The following is a 19,019-nucleotide window of genomic DNA, read 5'->3' on the forward strand; positions in this document are numbered from 1 at the left end:
AAAAACATGAAAAACATGAACTTAAGTTAAGAAAATCTTATGTATCTATCTATCTTTCTAGATTTATGGTAATTAAGGATAACCATTTTGTTTAGTTTAAGAAAAAGAGAAAATAAAAAATCACATGAGTTAGTTGTTGTGTGCAATAAATTTGTTTGATCCGTGTTGAAGGGGCAGAGTTTCATAGAGGGTACAGGCGTACAGCTCAGTCTTGAGGGGGATACGTGGCAGTTGTTTGTTTACTTATTGCATACGGCCAAGGACATTTTGAGCCTCGGCTCGGCCAGCTCATCCCACTCCAAATGCCGAATGTTAAGGCGTTCATATGTTAGATTATATCCAATTGTCGAGTAAAAAATATCTAATTGGGTATTGTTTTCTAATTTAGTATTGTTTTTTTTTTTTTAATTGTAATAATTCTACATCACACATTCATCTCTTTACTTAAGATATGGTGATAAAGCTAAATATGAAATATAGCCAGACATACTTACTTATAATTCCAATATTAGGTATAGATGTCAGAATGAACGAGGAAGAGAGCAAAGAAGATGAGATTTAATTATTAAAATATAAAACACACAATCTTGAAATATCTCAGATCGAAAAATCTTAAATTCAGAACTGAAACTAAAAATAATTAAACCAAATCAAGTTTACCGTAAAATGAACCAATTATGCGAACTAATTTAATTAATAGAAAAATATTTTTGTAATTAATGCAAATAAGTTATCTGCATTTACTTTCAAACCGATATCTTTTTGGGAGTGAAAGATTAAAAAATTATAATTATAAAGACTATGTAATCCTGAAATAAATTAAAATTACAAAAACACTATAATTTCAGCTCCAAAACAACGTCGTATTGAATCTACTGCAGTTTACCTATCTGCGGTAATCGCAAAAAAACAAACCCTTTAATTAATTTAGTATAAATTATGATAACTTTTATTCAAATGCAAACTCGAGATGATATATTTATTCAAAAATCTCTTTAATTAAATATTTTAACTTGTTAACCCAAGTCAACTTGACCTGTATTAAGGTGGGTAAAAATGGGTCAACCTTGGTGATTTTTTTATAAATGAAATATAATATTTCATTTATACATGTTAAATTTTAATGATATCTAATTTTTTTTATCTCAATTATCCTCTGCAAAAGATAAAAAAAAACACTTGATTCATGACGAAGATTGTCCATATATAGAGACCAAAGTAAATAGATAAAGAGTATATTAATACATTTAGACTTGACATTAAAAAATGAAATTAATTAATACTATATAACTCATAATTTAAAATTATTTTATTTTTTAAAACGGATTAATGCGCAAACCCGCCCTTAAATGAAATATGTTAATATTTTCAACCTATTTCTATAATGCTGATCATAACCCTGCCATGCCACATTCGGTTATAATATAAAAAATATAAATATTTAAAATTTACAAGTTGATAACCAGAATTTATACAAGTAGAATATACAACTGATAGGACTTTATTTTACAAAAACAAATTTAGGGATTGAACGATTCAAATTAGAAACCGTTAACTGATGAAATACAAAGAGTAGTTTATCCAAATCAAATTATATCAAGAACCTATTTGGTAATTTTTTTTTGACTAAAAGCTACATTTAAGCTAAAGCTAAAAAAAATAACTTTAAAAATAAATTTAAAAGTTGTTTGATGATTATATAAAATTTTGGTTTAAAAGTTACTTAAAAACTCAAATTAAAAATAAGTTGATATAATTTTTAAAAAGTTCTTAAGAGCAGTTTTTAGCTTTTGACTTTTTTCTTTATTATAAAAGAAGAAGTCTTTTATTATAAGATCTTTTATAAAAGATTATTTGAGCTAATTCATGCTTATAAGGAAAAAAAATTAAAAAAAATATCTCTCAAACGGGTATTAAGAATTTTTTTGGTTTCTTTAATAACAATCGCATTACTTTAAATTTGCACCACTTAACGAGAAAAATCAGAAGTCCAAATCTTTTTCCTTTACGTGATCGGTGGTCGTCCAACAGTGTTCATTAATTCCAATTAGACTTTGACTATAGAAAAGTCGAAATAGCTAGGCTTTTGAAAATTTGTGAACCTTATTCAAATAATTAATTATCCTAATCTTGGCAAAACCTACTTTTGCAACAATATCTCCCGTACTCATGACTTGGGATGGTATGGGATCTGATTGCATAATTTGATCATAGTCATATGCTAATTAAACTTCTCTCTTTCACACTCAAAATAATGCACGATTTGATCAATGATGAATTGCAAATCAATCTTCTCTCAGCCTCAGCCTAGCTAATTCTCAATCAAATCATGCAATCTACAATAGATTCCAAGAAACAAAAATGCGTGTTCTTATGGGCTTCTGTTTCTTTCACGGCTTGAGAAGACGTGTTGATATAAAGGCGTGCTTAATTTGCTGGGATTATAGAGAAGTATATAGCCAAATGGCAACCTAAATCACCTATCAAATGAGTACTGATTCATTATGTTTGAGGTAGGAGCGAATTTTGGCTTTTTTTTGGGCTGAAATAGTCAAAACCGTCCTCAATGAATCAAGTTGTCGTCTGACATCTATGTCATTATCAAAGAAAGCATGCGCGGAGTGACACAAAGTATTATACGCACGAACAATTTGACATAATGAATTCCTGAAAATAGAGCTTAACTGGTTTGTGCTTCTAATCTGTGGGATTTTTATTTTTTTTAATAACGATGATCTGTGGGATTTTAAACCCCAGAGATAGGAAAAATTGAATCATGAGGAACAAGTTATGTTTCTCCTTCTGAAAGAGAAACTATGTGGATAAGAAACAAGTGCATAAATGTTTGGCTATATTTGCATATGAAAGTTTTTTTTAAATAAATAAATAAAGGTAAACGAGAATGCTTTTGTACAATAATTAATGGGTTTAGTTTTTCTTATGTTATAGAAGATAAAATTATTTATCTTTTACATATACATAAAAATGTTTTGGGCCTTTGAAGAGAAGAGGGAGTGAAAAAAATGAGTCTCATGCTTTCAAGTGTATAAGAGACAAATAATTTTTTTTTTGTTTCCAAAGATATCCTCCAGCTGAAGACTAATTCTTTCGAGACGAGAGATTATATTAAGGGTGAGCATGTCAATCATTTTGTTCCCTAACATTTTTTCTGAAAAGAAATAATTTTTTTCTATTTATATGCGTTGGAACAGTTTATGAGAAAAAAAATGTGTTTGATAACATGTTCTATTTTTATTTTGAGAATAAGAATTGTGTTTGATAACACAACAAATAATATAATAAAAAATAATTCCTATGAAGCATAATTTTTTTGGATTATCTCTTTCCTTTTCATATGGTGTGGTGGTGATGGTGACGACGGTGATGATATGGTGGCAACGACGGCAGTGGCGGTAGCGAGATGGTAGTGACAACAATGGTTGCGGTGATGATGGTGGTAATGGTGATAGTGGTGGTGGTAGTGGTGGCGATGGTAGTGGCTGCAAAAATAGTGGTAGTGGTTGATGGCGGTGTTGATGGTGACGACAGTGGTTGCAGTGGTGGTGGTGGCGGCAATGGCGATGGTGGTGGTGGTGATAACAATTGTTGTGGCAATGGTGATGGTGGTTGGTGATGGTGGTGGTGGCGTGGTGGTGATGGTAATGGCAGTGGCTGCGGTGATGACAGTGGTAGTTAGTGACAGTGGCGGAAGTGGTGGCGTTGTGGTGGTGGCAATGACATGGTGATGGCGATGGTGGTGGTGACGGTGATGGTAGTGGCGATGGCGGCGATGATGATGGTGGTGATGGGTGGAGGTGGTGGCGATGATATCTTTGTGTGGTTGTTGTGATGGTGGCATACTGGCATCGTCATTGTCGTGGTGGTGGTGGTGGTGGTGACGATGACATTGGTGGTACAACTATGATAGCATATGGTGGTGGTGATCGTGTCGGGATGATGGTGGTGATGATGATCATGATAGTGGTAGAGAGTATTTGAGAAAAATAAGTGTTTCTCATTTGGTGTCCGAGAACAAAAAAATAAAATAAAAATCTTTTTTTTGTTCTCCAGTAAACAAATTAAACCGGTTTTATCAAATGAGTTTTCTATCCATTTCTGCTCCGGAAACAAAACAAAAAAAAATGATTCTGAGAAAGTTGTCATACATATCTTAAGTGGGCAAACTTCCCCCAATAAAATTTTTTCTATTTATAATAAATAAATAATTTTATTTCCTAAGATATATTAAAACCATAATAAATTTGTGGTACGAGAAGCAAGTTAATGGTATTACCGTACAGTCAAGTTTTCACATTTGTAAGGGTCTCGAGAGAGCAAAAATGTTATCTTTTGCCGCTTGACCAAATGAACATAACCAGATTCCTTAGGTCAATAGGTCAATAGCTCATATATCATCCGCGTACAATTTAAGAGATGTGGACCCAAAATTAACGGAATTTTTTTTTCACTAGCAAATAAGTTTAACGAAAATCATGCTCTCAGGTGGCAGTAGTACAAATAATTTTTCTGCACAAATTTATTTTTCGTGTTAATTAATTTTTTTTCTTTTTTAATATAAAATATGAGACTCACATTTTATTTATTTCTACTTTTGTTTTTTTATATTTTTATGTAACATAAGAAAATATGAATCCTAAATTTAAACATTGGAAATAGATAGTGTATTGCTAAATAAATTGGAAACATGGATGGATCGGAATCCACCCAAAGGCATTTATGAAGCCTTCTTGCAATATTGCAGATATGATAACATCAAGGGTGCGAAAAACAAAAAAAAATCTTCTGCGGCTGACAAAAGCGATTTTAATTTCAGAAATATTCCATAATCTCATCAAATTTTAGTTGGACAGGAAAAAAATAAATTTTTACCTTAACAAATTGAATTTATTATAAATTGTAAAATAAATAAATCATTCCAATCACATTGACTCACCCAAAATTATTTTCAAGTTTTATTATTTTTTTATTAAATTCTATTAATTTTTTAACAGTGCAGAATTATTCATTTTAATTATATCGAGAATTAGGGATGACAACTAGAGGTGTTAATGGGCCGAGCCGAGCTTTGGTCTTAAAAGGCTAAGCCTGTATTTAAATGTGTCAGCCTGACCAAGCCTATTACCTGTTATAAATATAATTATCGGCCTGTGACTTGACTTATTTACAAAAAATAAAAGCCTGATTTAGCCTGTTAGCATGTTTAAAAAAATAAGACAATAAAAATTTATCCAAACAGAATATACAATAAAAACACTAGTAATTCCATAAATATTCATAAATTTAATGTATATCCAAATAACATAATATAGAATAAAATCATTCAAAAACTCTGTTTAACCAATAAAATGAGGGTGAATGGATTGAGGAGAAAGAGAAGGCTATTACAAGTAGTATACAAAACAAAAAATAATATACTAGGCCAGCCTGAGAGGCTCTAAGGCCGAGCTTTTGAATTGGAGCCTGATGCTTTTTTATTAAACGAGCTTTTGTACAAGTTCAAGCCTGGTGCAAACAACCAATTTTAGACATATAAACTCAAGTCTTCACGAACCGAGTCAAAGGCCCCTGATTCGTTTAACACCCCTAATGACAACAAATTAAACCACCACTTGGTTTGTTAGTAACTTCCAAGCAAATTTTTTGACTCGATTATTAAATGAGTTAAGCTTAACTTTTACATATTTTTTTTTTTTTTGGTATGCTAACTTTTACATATTTAATTCTTAGTTTGTTAATAACTGTATAAGCAAAAAAAAAATTACTTATTTATTAGATGAGTCAAATTTAACTTTCCCATATTCAACTTAGTAACTTGTAAATCAGTTTGATTACATTAACATTATTTGATATAATTACAACATATAACATTTTATTAAAAAAAACCATATATAATTACATGTTAAAGAAATAATAATAACACATTTTTAAATATTTTTATTATTATTAGGTGAATTAATAGAGAGTGAACTTAAGCTATTTAGTGAAACTTAGATAAAATTTCACAAATCAATAGAAAAATATATTAAAAACACAATATATTGTTAACCTTCTTCGACATTTTAAAAGGGAATCAAGGCTTAACATAAAAGATACAACTTTCCACGATCAACATGACCAGTTCATATTATTGAATGGAACAGATAGAAGAAAAAAAAGCTTTTTATTTTTCTTTTAACAAGATTTTTTTTTAAATACCATCTTCCATACAAAAAGAATTGTAGCTGAACAAAAAATATTAACCCAAATATATAAGATAGTGTGACGTTGATGTTAGAAGTTTGATGCTTAATTATGCTGTTTCCCCCCTCCTTATTTTTCAATAATATCTTTGGAAAACTATCGATTTTTTAAGTTGATATGAAACTAATCTATAATAATAATTGTTGGACACCATTTTTGTTGTTGAATACTTTCATAATTTGTCCCTTTCTTGTTAACGTTCAACCTCTCTTGTCCATAAATAAAATGTTTATCATTTGGCAATTCTATGGTGGTTCGCTTTGACTGGGACTCTCCAATAAGTAACATTATCATCACTTTGTTACATTACACATGCAAAATTACTTATCCAATTCTTAAAAAAAAAACAAATTAGTTTGACGGAAAAAATTGTAAATTGGACTCTTCAATACGTAACATCATCAATTTACCATCACGTTGTTACATTACACATACGAAAGTGATATTGTAATTTTGTATGTGACATCACTGTCCATATAAACGAACTATGCATCAATAATCTTAAAAACCATATGGGCTGACCCAATTTAATATAATCCAGCCCAACCACTTAATGGGTTTGAGTGGGCCGATTCCAGCCCATTGAATGCAAGGAAGCGTAAACGACGACGTTTCTTTAGCTTCTGGTTCGAAGGTCGTGCACTTGAACGATGCCGAAAGCAGCGAACTTTTCTGGTTGCTAATGATGGAATGTATGGAAGATGAACTTTGAAGTAGCTATCTGGATCTGGGTATTTAATTATTTATTTATTTATTTATTTATGATAGCTGCTATGGTAATGTCTGCTTCTGAATCTTCTCTGTAAACTTGTTTTTCTTTGTTTCAATTTTATGAAAATCTATGATCATGCGTAGCTTTTAATTCAATTTAGTTTTATTTTGAAATTTTGATTTCTGTGCATCTTCCTCATGCTGCAAATGTGAATACTTGATCAATGAAAAAAGAGAGAGGAAATAATATTGGGAAAATAGAAATTGAAAATTCCCAAATTCACTGCCCTTGGAGATTGTAAGGATTGATGGCTTGATGATAGAGAGTAAATTTTATATCTGTTAACAATCATGGCTTGATGATGGTGTAGTAACTGCAGTTTGAAGAATGTTGTCCTCAATCTGGATTTCATCTTTTGAAGAGTTATTTTCTGCTTGTCATTGTGAATTCTATTATGAACTGATAGATTCTTTATAGGTCAGTATTCAGAAATGTACATTGCTAATTGTAAACAATAGCCCTTATTTGTCATCTTCGGTAAAATGGCATTACACATACAAGTGAATAATTTGAAAGGCTATCTAAGTTCTAATCTCTCTAGCCAAAGCACGGCTTCCTTTACATATTTAATGTCATAATCAGAAACAAATGCACACGTTGCTTCATCGGGGTTTTCTTAAAACATTTTCCTTGTCAAACTCAGATGTAGCTCCTCTGTAGTTGTGATTCCAACAATTATGTTAAAAGCATTATTATTCTAGCTATCAACCTTTTAAGTATGCATATCATCAATATTTAGGCTGTTACATTGAACTCGCAACCAACTAGAAAGGGGGGTGGGGGGTTTGAGGGTATCATGATGCATTGGTCCCAACCAGGGGAAATTCCAATACAAGCTAAGTGAATAGGTGTCAAATGGGATTTTGTTGCTTTGGATCATTAATGAATAAGTAGACTTTGCTTCAGCATGAATAGGTGAAAAATAATACTGCTATAGAACTTTTAGTTCCGTCATGCTTCCTAACCTTTATCTGATATGGGCTGATCATGCTCCAATCCCAATGTTATGCTTTTGACTGATGCTTTCTGAATTCTTGAGCCATAATTTACTAAAAAAAGCGTTAATACCTGTCATTTTTATACTGTTCACATCCTCATTAGCCATTGCTGTCTACCACATCCTTGGAACATTTATTAAGAATCTTAGTGTTTGTCAATTATGAAAAGGATACTAACTTTCATTTTGTTGTTCTTACTGTTCCCAGCATCCTACATTCAGAGTATGTAGAAGCAACACTTCCTTAAGTTTGCATCTCATGCTATTTTCGGCCTGGATGACTTTGATCATCCATGGTAGGGATGGATTTATGTTGGATGATATGTTAGTGTTCCAATCAAATTAAAAAAAAAAAAAAGTATTATGTAAATGAAAGTATTCATTATATATTTGGAAAAAATTGTTGCCTTGATGGGTTAACAACACCTTGTTTTTGGCAATTTACTTATCTTGCCTCATGCTGGTGACTTTAGCATCTTCTTTATTGAAGTATGACTTATCTTATTTTGTTTATTAATATTACTCGTATTCTTCTTTCTGTTTTCCTGAGCAAATAATCTTTGCTTGTTCACCAAATACATGCACCCCACAACCACAAGAAACATGAGAAACAAAAAGAGAAACATTGTTAAAGACAAATTCCTATGTAATACTGCTCTACATGATGAGACAATACCAGTATCCAGAATTCTGCTATGAACTTATGAATCTATATTGTTCAACAACTCTGCTATTGTTAGCTAAGGGATATGACTTGCCTGTAGGGCTCAAAAACTGAAGACACGAAAGATCGATAGATTTGAAATACTTCTGAAAGATGATGTGATTACAAATAGAATTTCACTATAATCTTGCTGAAACTGCAATACTAGTGCAAACGGATCTATTCTTTTCCTGAACGAAAGTAAAAGAAAACGTTTTCCATTGGAGAAGCGGAAATCATGAGTTACACTATCTTTTTAGATGATGCTGATTCACTGAATTGCTTTCTAAAAAAAAAATTATGTAGTAGCTTGACTGTACAAAATATAATTTAATACATGCTTTTCTATGACAAAACTCTTAACATTAGATTGAAAAAGAAGGGAAAAACAAACCAACTGTCGTGAAGATCTTCTGAGAATGCAGGTACAGTTCACTATATTTCTAACCTTCTCTGCATTCACAAGCTTTCCAACTTTCGTTTCTCACTCTACGTCAGCTTAGTGTTGCTTTCTTTCGTTCCAACTTTCCTGTTGTGGATAGGATCTGGTCCTCTTCGCACTCTTCTTTTGCTTGACTGATTTGGATCAAACCCATTGTTGACATTTGCGGAATTCTTGTTTGTGGGAGCAAATGCATTGTTGACATTTGCTGAATTCTTCTTTGTGTTCAATAATTCATTGTCTGTAGCTTTCAGAGTATGTTGATTCTGCAGCATTACCCTGTGGTTTTTTTGGTTCTGTCTTGGTGCAATTTCTAAACTTCTCAGGCCCAACACTGTCTCTGGTTGAACTGATATTAAGAACCCAACAAAGAGAAGAAGAATGATTATTCTAGAAGGATGAAACACCATATTCTCTTCACTCTGAAACAAGAATAATAGAAGGTATGCTCTTTCTGTTTAGAGTGACGAGAATAAACAGCTCTCTGCTAATACTATCTGTATCCTTATGGTCCATTCCTGTAGATATAAGCTTGTTATATATGTCCTACTAGATTTGGAGGGACCTTTAAAGCTTAAAGCAGGGAGGGGAGGGCCTACAGGAATTTTAGATTCATCAAGAATCATAAGCCTGAAATTAGCAAATTAAGGCTGTTATCGAAGAATCTGACAAGGATGAATAAAGGGTTTGTGGACAATATCCTTGAGAGGCCAAGTATCTTACTTTTTTTCATTCTTTCCCTACATCTCTATCATATGCCGCTTTTTCCAATAAAAGAAGCCAAACATAGTTGCCTGGACTCCTGGCCAACTTGCCACATCATACAACTATACCTTTGTTTGTATATATGGATAAATATGTCTTATGTTCTTGATTGCTTGTGGTTTTACTTGGTTTTGGCTCACAAGGGATTCATGGTCCTCACGTCAGCATATGTTTGCCTTTAGTCTATAGCAGATTATGTATGTTGCCCTAATTTAGGATGGATTTCTTTAAATAACAGGTTATAATTTTATGACAAATATATATAAGAATTAATATCTAAGAAGCATTGATACTTCAAAATAGTTACCGTTTTGGTATCCTCATACATATCAAATATTTGTTGTATACTCTTAGCCTATATGTTTTAATTACTTTTCAATTTTTGTATTATGCAAGTGGAATATCACAATGATTAGATAAATGATAGTATTGTACATAAAGATAGTATTTTATTATGTCTAGAACAACTAAATCTGACTTATATAATAATATTGTCTTTATTGTAGATTTGTGTTGATATTTATATTTTATTAATTTTATATCTTGAATTTTAGCCATATCATATTCTTGTATCATTGTTGTGTCATATCCATATTGCACTTCCTAGGGTAATATATATATGGGTTATGTTTATCTCATTTTACATGAGATAAACAACTCTTCTACACACACAAAAAGGGATTGGGTCTCACCATTCTTTTTTTTTTTCTTCTCTTACATGTGGGTCTTACTTATACTTTTATTTCTACACCATGAAGTAATTTTTTTCCTACATCATAAGAAAAATATATTCCTATATTTATATATATATATATATGTGCCCATAATAAGTTACATTATACATTTGCAAATAGTGGATGTTTATTCCGTGTCAAGACCCTTAAAGAGTCTTATACGGGTTCCTTTGTAATTAAGAAAGGGCAGCAGTATAGCATAGATTAGTTGCTTTTAAACAGAATGACTGGGCAGACAGGAACAATGGGCCACCGAGTACAGTAGAAGAAGGGTCATATAAAGAATAGATTGGGGAATAGAACAGTCCCCAAAAGAAACAAACTATTGCTTTATGCTCTTTTCTAACTTCTAAGATCTCATCTTCACTTTAGAATTCCTAGCTCTCTTCCCCATGTAACAAAAATAACACTACTCGATTTCTTGGGTTCAATGTCTACCTTATGCTTTCTTCTACTTTTAGATTAGTTGCCGAGCTCTAATTGTCCCATCAAAAATTTCATGCTCTCTCTCTCTCTCTCTCGTTCTTGTTTTATTAATTTTCTTTTTAACTTAAAATATCACATGCAACTAGGAACTGTCGAAAGCATAAATTCTTCGCTTTTTTCACAACTTCGTGATATGGTTTCTTAAGATGAAGGGTGACTGGTCATGGTCCAAGTGAAACAACCAGTGCTAGGACAATTTATGTCCTCTTTTCTATCATCTAATATATATTTTTTATTTCTTTTGCTTTTTATCTTCCAATTAAAGTGAGAGTTAAAATGACTCGTTGCTTTCCGTTTTTCATTTTTCTTCCTAAGGTTTGAAACTGCCTTTTGAGTGTGTCACCTTGTTGCAAACCACATGCCCTAAAAGAATATTCCCTCTGAATAGTTATTAACTTGCACTGATATGCCTAAAGCCTAATGTGATGTGTTGTGTTGTGTTGTGACTATCTAACCTCCAAGCGGATTATCATTAAATTGTGTACTTGCATAGCCTTCGTTTGATGTACACAAACATAAAAAAATAAAATGATCTTTTCATGGTACACGACCATTAATTTGAAAGAGAGAAACACAGACTTCTTTTCCTTAAAAATGTTTTGTTATGAATAATTATGCAAATAATTATTCATACTCTTGTGTCTAAAAAAAAGTCTTCATCTTACATGAAGATCAATAATACCTTTGTTGATCCCTTAGAGGTGTCTAAATGCTTTAAATTTACAGTTTACATATAGGCCAATTTGCGTATGATATGGATATCAAAATATTTCAAACTGCCTAATGTGCTTTTCCCATATTAGGAAATAGAAAGAGTGGGGTCTTATGATGGATACGTGGTACGGTACGTACAATGACAAGGTTAACTTGTTAGATACGTCTGTTTTCTGTTAAAGAATGTGTTACCCTATTGATCTAAACATGATGGCAGAACCCACTTCCTGCTATTAAAAATTGTACAGTAAGTAAACACAAAACAAAGGTGAAAATTTTACATATAATGGCTTTCCTAGATTCTCAAGACTGGTCTTAAAGTTGTTTGCTCTTTGTAAATTTGTTTTGAACGAAAGTGTGTCCCATAAGGCTCAGCATGGCGGTCTCGATACAATGAGCACTGACTGAATAAGGCCACCACACAAGCACGAAAGAAAGAAAAAGAAGAATGGCAAAGCAACTTAAAGAAGAAGAAGAAAAAAAAGAAGAAGCAAAAAACGAGTTTTAATTGTTACAGATAGTATACCCCATCTTTGAACAGTTTTTTGCTTAGTTTTTTGCTTTATCCAATAGATTTGAAATCTTGGATATGCATGAGAATATGTCTGATACTAAATCGCCAGAGGTTCATGACCTTGAAATATAAGCATGCGGGAACAATGATCCAGCCAAATTGAACAATCAATTCTTCTTGTTCACAAACTAAAAATAAATAAATAAATGAAAGGAAACAAAAATATATACATATATTGGTTAAGATTATGTGTCAGTTTTGAAGCTGAAGAATGAATTGCAAGTTTGGAACAAATTTGAGTCACGTTTGATTGGCAGGATCAAAGTTGATGATGATAAGACTCGTTGGCTGCTACAAATTCTTTACAAAAGAAAGGAAAAAAGTTGGAGCTACAAAGAGAATGTCACCTAAACATAAGCTAAAGTAAGATGCTTCTTTGATTTAAAATTGGTGGCCATCTTGAACTATAATCATAACTAGAGTATGTTAGAATATATGCTTCATCTGCTTTGTTCAAAAGAGAATAATGATCTAATTACACGCCAATCTCCCTGTAGCCCACACCCGGGGTCCCTAACTGTCAGTTCCGTCTCAATTGCTACAACATTTGATTAAAAATTCCGAACCATTTGATTTTGCTTGTGGCTAAACATATTTTTAGAAAAACTTTTACCCATAATTTAGGTTTTGTTTATCCTTTACAACCTAGCATTCAATAGAAGAGCTAAATTTATTCAAGAAAATTTTCATATCATAGTCCATGTTCTATGTCCATTTTCTGTTCTTTTTGATAAAAAAAAAATGTTATCTCTTTGTAAGATGAGTGATGTGAAGCCTTGAAAAAAGAATTATATATGTTCCAAGCATAAAACTATAATAGGAAAATTAAATTTTACTGTGTTCAGTCTCTTTTGTGTCTGTGTTTGATTACATATAGACCAGTTGTTATGTCTCCTGGATAGTTGCAAATAGTGCAGCGTACTTTTCTGTTGTAGCCAGGGATGAACGAACTCCAGAATACGCTGATGAAGGGCCAAGGGGTAAACAAAATTGAACAATCCAATTATCATTTATTATTGTGAAATTGAGCATACAGTTTCTTTAAATATAGTCAAATTTATTAATGGAAAAAATATATATATTCTTTTATCGTAAGCTAGAGGTTAAGTAGAGATATGCTATTATAGTTCACTAAACATAAGGTACTTGAATATTGTTGAGTTTATTAATCGAAAATGTTCAAATGCAATATATTTTTTTCTTCTTCTTGCAACTTAAAAATATTCTCTCTTTATTGATCTAGTTAGTGGTTGATTTTGGAAATGTTTTATGGGCTTCATGTTTTGGAGTGGTCTTACATTTTTTAAATTTTACATTTATTTTTTACTTAAATGTACTTATCCTAATAAAGCACAATAAAATCATTTCTTTAAAATTAATAACACACAAAGAACATACAGAAAAACTGACAAAAAAAGAAAAAAAGAACATACAGAAAAGTCACAAAATAAAAAAAAAATTATACCACTAGAAATCTCACAAACTAAATTTAAACTCTGCTCCCTCACATTTTGTAATTATTGCGCTTATCTCCACTTCATTATAAAAACTTATGCTGTATTAATTAAAAGCGCAACTACGCAAATGTCAGTATTTCCGTAGTGAAAAAAGCTAAACTATGTGACTAACTCTAAATTGCTAGTTAAGTCTACATATTCTTCTACATAGTACCTTAAGAGATACTGTGATTAAATACCATTTTAGCCCCCAGTTACATGTGCACCCAATAAACTTGCTCTTCTCTCCTTCCATAAAGTAGTGTATAACTAAGGTGGCAAAGAGATATAACCCACCTGCTCTTATGCGCAATAGATCCAAGCGAATTGGCAAGTTAAAAATCCCAACCCAACCCGGTTAAACAGGCTAACCCGATAGATTAGACCCATTTTGCCACCTAAGTCCCTCAAATGAATCATCCAGTAACGATACTGACGACACCATTGACCATCATTTTCCATACAAATCTCGTTATGATAACTGGATGGATTCGATTACATTTATAGATGGATGAATTGAATGGATGATAATGGATTTACGGATTGTTTTACCACCACTAGTATGTACATACATTAGAGCTGTAAAAATCAAGAGTAATAATGCATGGCATTGCAACAAGCCTTGTTTATATGGCGTACACGCCATGGGTGTTCATACATAAACATACAAAACTACACTTGTTCCTGCTGTACTGTGGGTCCTGGTGCTATCGCAAATTGTAAACCTCTACGCTGCCCAGATTGTAGAACAAAAGCAACTTGGGTTGCTGCTAGCGCTGCAGCCTCCTGTTTCACAATAATACAGAACCGTAAGAAATTCACAGAACATACTAGGGGGAATATATCTGCATGTTTGATTTTCCCATATGCACTAGCAAAAGAGATATGAACACATTGTGTGCAGCCTCAAACGGAACAATATAGCATATCATTATTTCAAAACAGAAACAATGAACTGACTGAGCAAAACCAGAGCAAATATTAGTCGGAACTAAAATGAAAACTGACTTGTCTTTGTCGCCGACGTTGCAGAATACTGATTGCCCAAGCCATAATATAGCAAGGCAAAAGAAATCCAGCAGCTCGAAGCAAGAAAAGCTGCAGAAAATGGGGAGCTAATAATTAGGTTGGCTCCATATTACATTTGAAATCAATTCAACAGCGGACATACAACTTCACTAAAAGAAACTCAAATAACTTACAGAGAAAAAATTGGATGGATCATCATCAGAAGCATCACCATCTGTGACAGATAGTGCATGCCGCAAAAGTAAAAGGGCCATCAACTGCACAAAATAAAATGAATTACGCTTAAAACCAGGTCCACTAGTTAGGCATAATGGCATAGTCAATATAAGCGCAGTGAACAAATTAAGGTATAATTGGTTTCTGAAAAATTCCAAATATAAATGTAGTATCAAATGCCACTACAGCTTGATATTTTTGAAGTTATATCCTATCGTCCAGAAGCATGGCCACAAAAAAATAATGGTGCAAATAAAAATAACTGAATTCTACAAATAATTTGGTAAAAAAAGAATAGAAGGTTAATGCCTTACAATTAGAGCAGCTGAGCGGCAAAATGCAGCTCCACTGGCATTAGAAGCAGCATATTCATCATATTCGGCATCCAAGAATTGACGTTCTGCCTCTGCAATAGCCAAGAGTCGAGGATCACGCAAGTCCAAAGGCGTGCCAGCTATTGTCCAGCCACCTCTGCGAGAATGGTCATGACTCATTAGTGAGACGAGTTTCAAATGGCTATAATAAATGACTGCAGCCTCTATATAACTTACAAAGAGAACACTTATACATATAACTAACATAACAGAATCAAACGAATACTAATTTAAAATATAAAATTTCAACTTACCCTATTTCAATGGTAGTTTCATCTGGATTAGGACGAGGTGGTGGGGCAGTATACCCAGGTTGATAAGGCTGACAATTACACGCACAAAGTAAGAAAACTATTATCAAAGATAAGCACAAAAATAGTATAAATTGAAGGATTTAAATACACAGGATAAAGAGCATTTGGTTCAATCCAGAGGTACAAAGTACACAAGAAACCACAAAAATATCGCGTACACATCTACAATCTTAGAATACAAAATATCATATTTCCTAGACATATTTTTAACTTATGCACATGACTAATGTTTCCTTGTTAGCCCCAATTTTTTCCTTTCCTTGGACAACTTGCAAGAAGTTAAAGTGGTGTATGGTACAAATGTATCCTCATACAGGCCTCTAAAACTCCAGAATATCTTGGATGCCTACACAAGATGCCCATGTTTGGTACCTGGGTAGCAGGCATCCCATATTCCATCCTTAATCCCAAAACATGTAGCAATCTCAAATTCACAACTAAACTATAGAATCAATTTTTATAGATTGCCAATTTTTGTTATTCATCACACACGTCTAAGAGTATAAAGTGGTTTTGAGTTGTGATCCCAAATATGACTTGAGCCCTATATATTACACCTTGGCATCCTATATATTAGATACTATGACTTGAGCCCAACTTAAAGTGATGGAAGAGCTACTGTTACTGAAGGAAGGTGATAGGTATCAACCTAGCAGATAGAAACTGAATAGAACAAAGAAACTTTGGTATTGATATGGAAAGCTTGCTTCAGTACAGTCACTTGGTAATGGAAATGACAACAGACAGTAATGGAAACTAAGGAAAATAAAAGAAAGTGACAGAAAATTCAGATAAACCTAGAGCACTTAGAGAGGCTCTAGTCTCTCCCAATCCCAGCCCAAGTCCAAGATTCCAAATACCCCCACCCACTCACACTTTCCCTACTTATCCCTCATTCCTCAAGCTAACTCATCTAACTGAATTGCTTCTGGGATATTCCCTCTCCAACTGACTCTTTGCTGACTCAGCATAAGCTACCATGCTCTTGTAAATACATCTTAAGAGGAGGGCCTGTATCAGAAGGCCACATCAGGGGATGGTTTATTCAAGAAGGAAGAAAATGAAGGGTATTGCAAAGAGGAGAGAAGTCAGTCAGAGTCAGAGGTACCATTGGCAGATGATTTTTCTGAAATCAGTAGGCATGAGAGGCCTAGAATTCTGTTAGAGGAAGGGCATGTATGGGGAGAGTGGTTAGCCAGGAGAGTCAGGGTTATTGGAGGGTATATAAGTATTTTCTTCTTGATTCCGGCAATTAGCTTAGGGAAAATCTTTTACTTTGTTTCCTTATACCATACCCAGTACCCACTGTCTAAGGGAAATCTGGTTGTAACTATTTTTCCCTTCAGACTAGTTAATCAAGAAGGCAGATAGTTCTTCACTCTATCACTATACCCACATGGGTGAAACTATAAAATTTTACATGGGGGAGCTCATATAAAAAATTTGAAGAGAAAACAGATTCAGTGAGACCTTGGATTAGCTCAGTGTTAACAACAGTTTATATTTAAAAGTTTACAGAGAGAACTTAAAAAAATACAAGCACTTATTCTCCCAAACTTAATCAAATTCAAACATGCTATAAATATACCCAGGGATCCAACCTAGGACCAACTCCTGTATACCCAGGGATCCAAGATACAGAAGCGCCAAATTGTTGTCCAATAAAGCTAGACACATATAAAAATAAAATTTCACGTAATTTCCCATTATCATAACCTTTCAGGAACCAAAATGTAACGGAATATGAAAATTATTGTACTAAGAAGCACACCTGATGACATATCTCACAAATTATGTCTCCTTTCTCATTGCACCAATGCTGGACGCATTTTCTGTGAGCATACTGTGCAAAACCAAATACCAACAGTTCAAGAATTAGGAAGACCAAAACAGACAAAAGAAATGAAAGTCAAAATCAAACAAACAACAATGTTCCTCCATGCTTCTTTTGCATTCTCGGCCTCCATCTAAAGCTGAGAAATGGATATTAATGCATTTACCAGGTCAATAGAGTGAAGCAGAGAGAAGTTTCTCACAAGAACATTTGATTCTCATTTCTCATTTAGAAAAGTGGATCTAATATGTAAACCGGTCAAATATATAAAACACATCTTGATCAAGGTTGCATCTAGAAACCAGAAGGGTGAAAAAATACTCGAAGTCACAAAATTTAAAACCTTCTACCCAAGCGAATGCATATATCGGTTCAGTAACTAATTACCATCCACACTGACCTTAAGAAGTTAAATATATATTTAAAAAAAAAAAAAAAAAAACTATATCCCCTCGTCCCCCAAAAATAATTAAAAAAATAAAAAATCAGCCATTTTTCACATTCATCGATCATTTCAAATCAGGCATCATCTGTATACCCAAAACGCAGAAATCATTAAAATTAAACCAAATTAAATAAAATAAAATAATTCCAAACATGAATACCTCAAATTCATTAAAAAAAATGGAAGATAATAATTGATACCTTAAGACTGCCGCTGCAGGCGCAAGGAGTCTCCAAATTGGAAACGCCGTCCTCCTCCTGGCAGATGCGGCACTCCGCCATCTGGATCAGCGGTTCCTCCTCATCACAATCCTCGCCGCGCTCCAAAACAGCATCACCGTCTCGATCCGCCGGCGGAGAAGAGCCGGAGGGCCCGGCAGCGGCGGCTGGAGACGGAGAGGGTTCGGACGGGAGCTGAGCGGGCTGCGCGACGGGGTCAACGGGCACAGGGCGCAGGAGACGGTCAACGAAGAGCACCAAATGATCGCTCATTGGAATAATCAAATCAAATCAAATCAAAACCCTAAGGAAACAAAAATCGAAATTACAAACCAGAAAAGAACATAAACTTAATTGTATAGGCGAAATCGCGCGATGGATGAGTGGATCCAGAAGTTTCCCGAGAAAAGGAGAGAAAATCTTACCGAGAGAAACAAAATTAGAGAAAGAGAGAAGAAAAAAGCAGCAATTGAAAAAACAGTGCGCGTTTTCTTCTTCTTCTTCTTATTCTTTTTATTTTTATTATTTTTTGGTCTGAAATGAGTTTGCTTGGAAAGAAAAGTGGGTTTGGGTCTCATTGGGTAAGGTGCTATGTTATGCGGTCGCTCACACGCTTTCTGGCTTCAACGTTATTGACACATGTGC

The 19,019-nt window shown here is 33.4% G+C and overlaps 1 protein-coding gene across 1 annotated transcript; it reads right to left on the bottom strand.

Moving 5' to 3' along the window:
- Positions 1-14,429: 14,429 nt before the first annotated feature.
- Positions 14,430-18,948, bottom strand: LOC133299975 (uncharacterized). Its single transcript, XM_061499462.1, has 8 exons — positions 18,800-18,948; positions 18,357-18,678; positions 17,649-17,720; positions 15,818-15,885; positions 15,504-15,660; positions 15,147-15,230; positions 14,953-15,042; positions 14,430-14,730 (listed from the first exon to the last, which is right to left on the bottom strand). The coding sequence occupies exons 2-8, from the start codon at positions 18,645-18,647 to the stop codon at positions 14,617-14,619; spliced, it is 876 nt and encodes a 291-aa protein (XP_061355446.1). The 5' UTR covers positions 18,648-18,678; positions 18,800-18,948; the 3' UTR covers positions 14,430-14,616.
- Between the last annotated feature and the right edge of the window lie 71 nt (positions 18,949-19,019).

This window comes from Gastrolobium bilobum, unplaced genomic scaffold (genome assembly GCF_033153095.1).
Source record: "Gastrolobium bilobum isolate Gb01-03AN ecotype WA unplaced genomic scaffold, APGP_CSIRO_Gbil_v1 utg1055, whole genome shotgun sequence".
Classification (NCBI taxonomy): Eukaryota; Viridiplantae; Streptophyta; class Magnoliopsida; order Fabales; family Fabaceae; genus Gastrolobium; species Gastrolobium bilobum.

What these genes read in the sequence shown, in the direction of transcription:
- LOC133299975 (XM_061499462.1), bottom strand. Translation starts at nt 18,647, where the DNA reads ATGAGCGATCATTTGGTGCTCTTCGTTGACCGTCTCCTGCGCCCTGTG. An exon ending in CCTGCAGCGGCAGTCTTAAG is followed by an intron (nt 17,721 to 18,356) that starts GTATCAATTATT and finishes GGTTTTGCACAG; the next exon opens with TATGCTCACAGAAAATGCGT. An exon ending in GAAACTACCATTGAAATAGG is followed by an intron (nt 15,661 to 15,817) that starts GTAAGTTGAAAT and finishes CCATTCTCGCAG; the next exon opens with AGGTGGCTGGACAATAGCTG.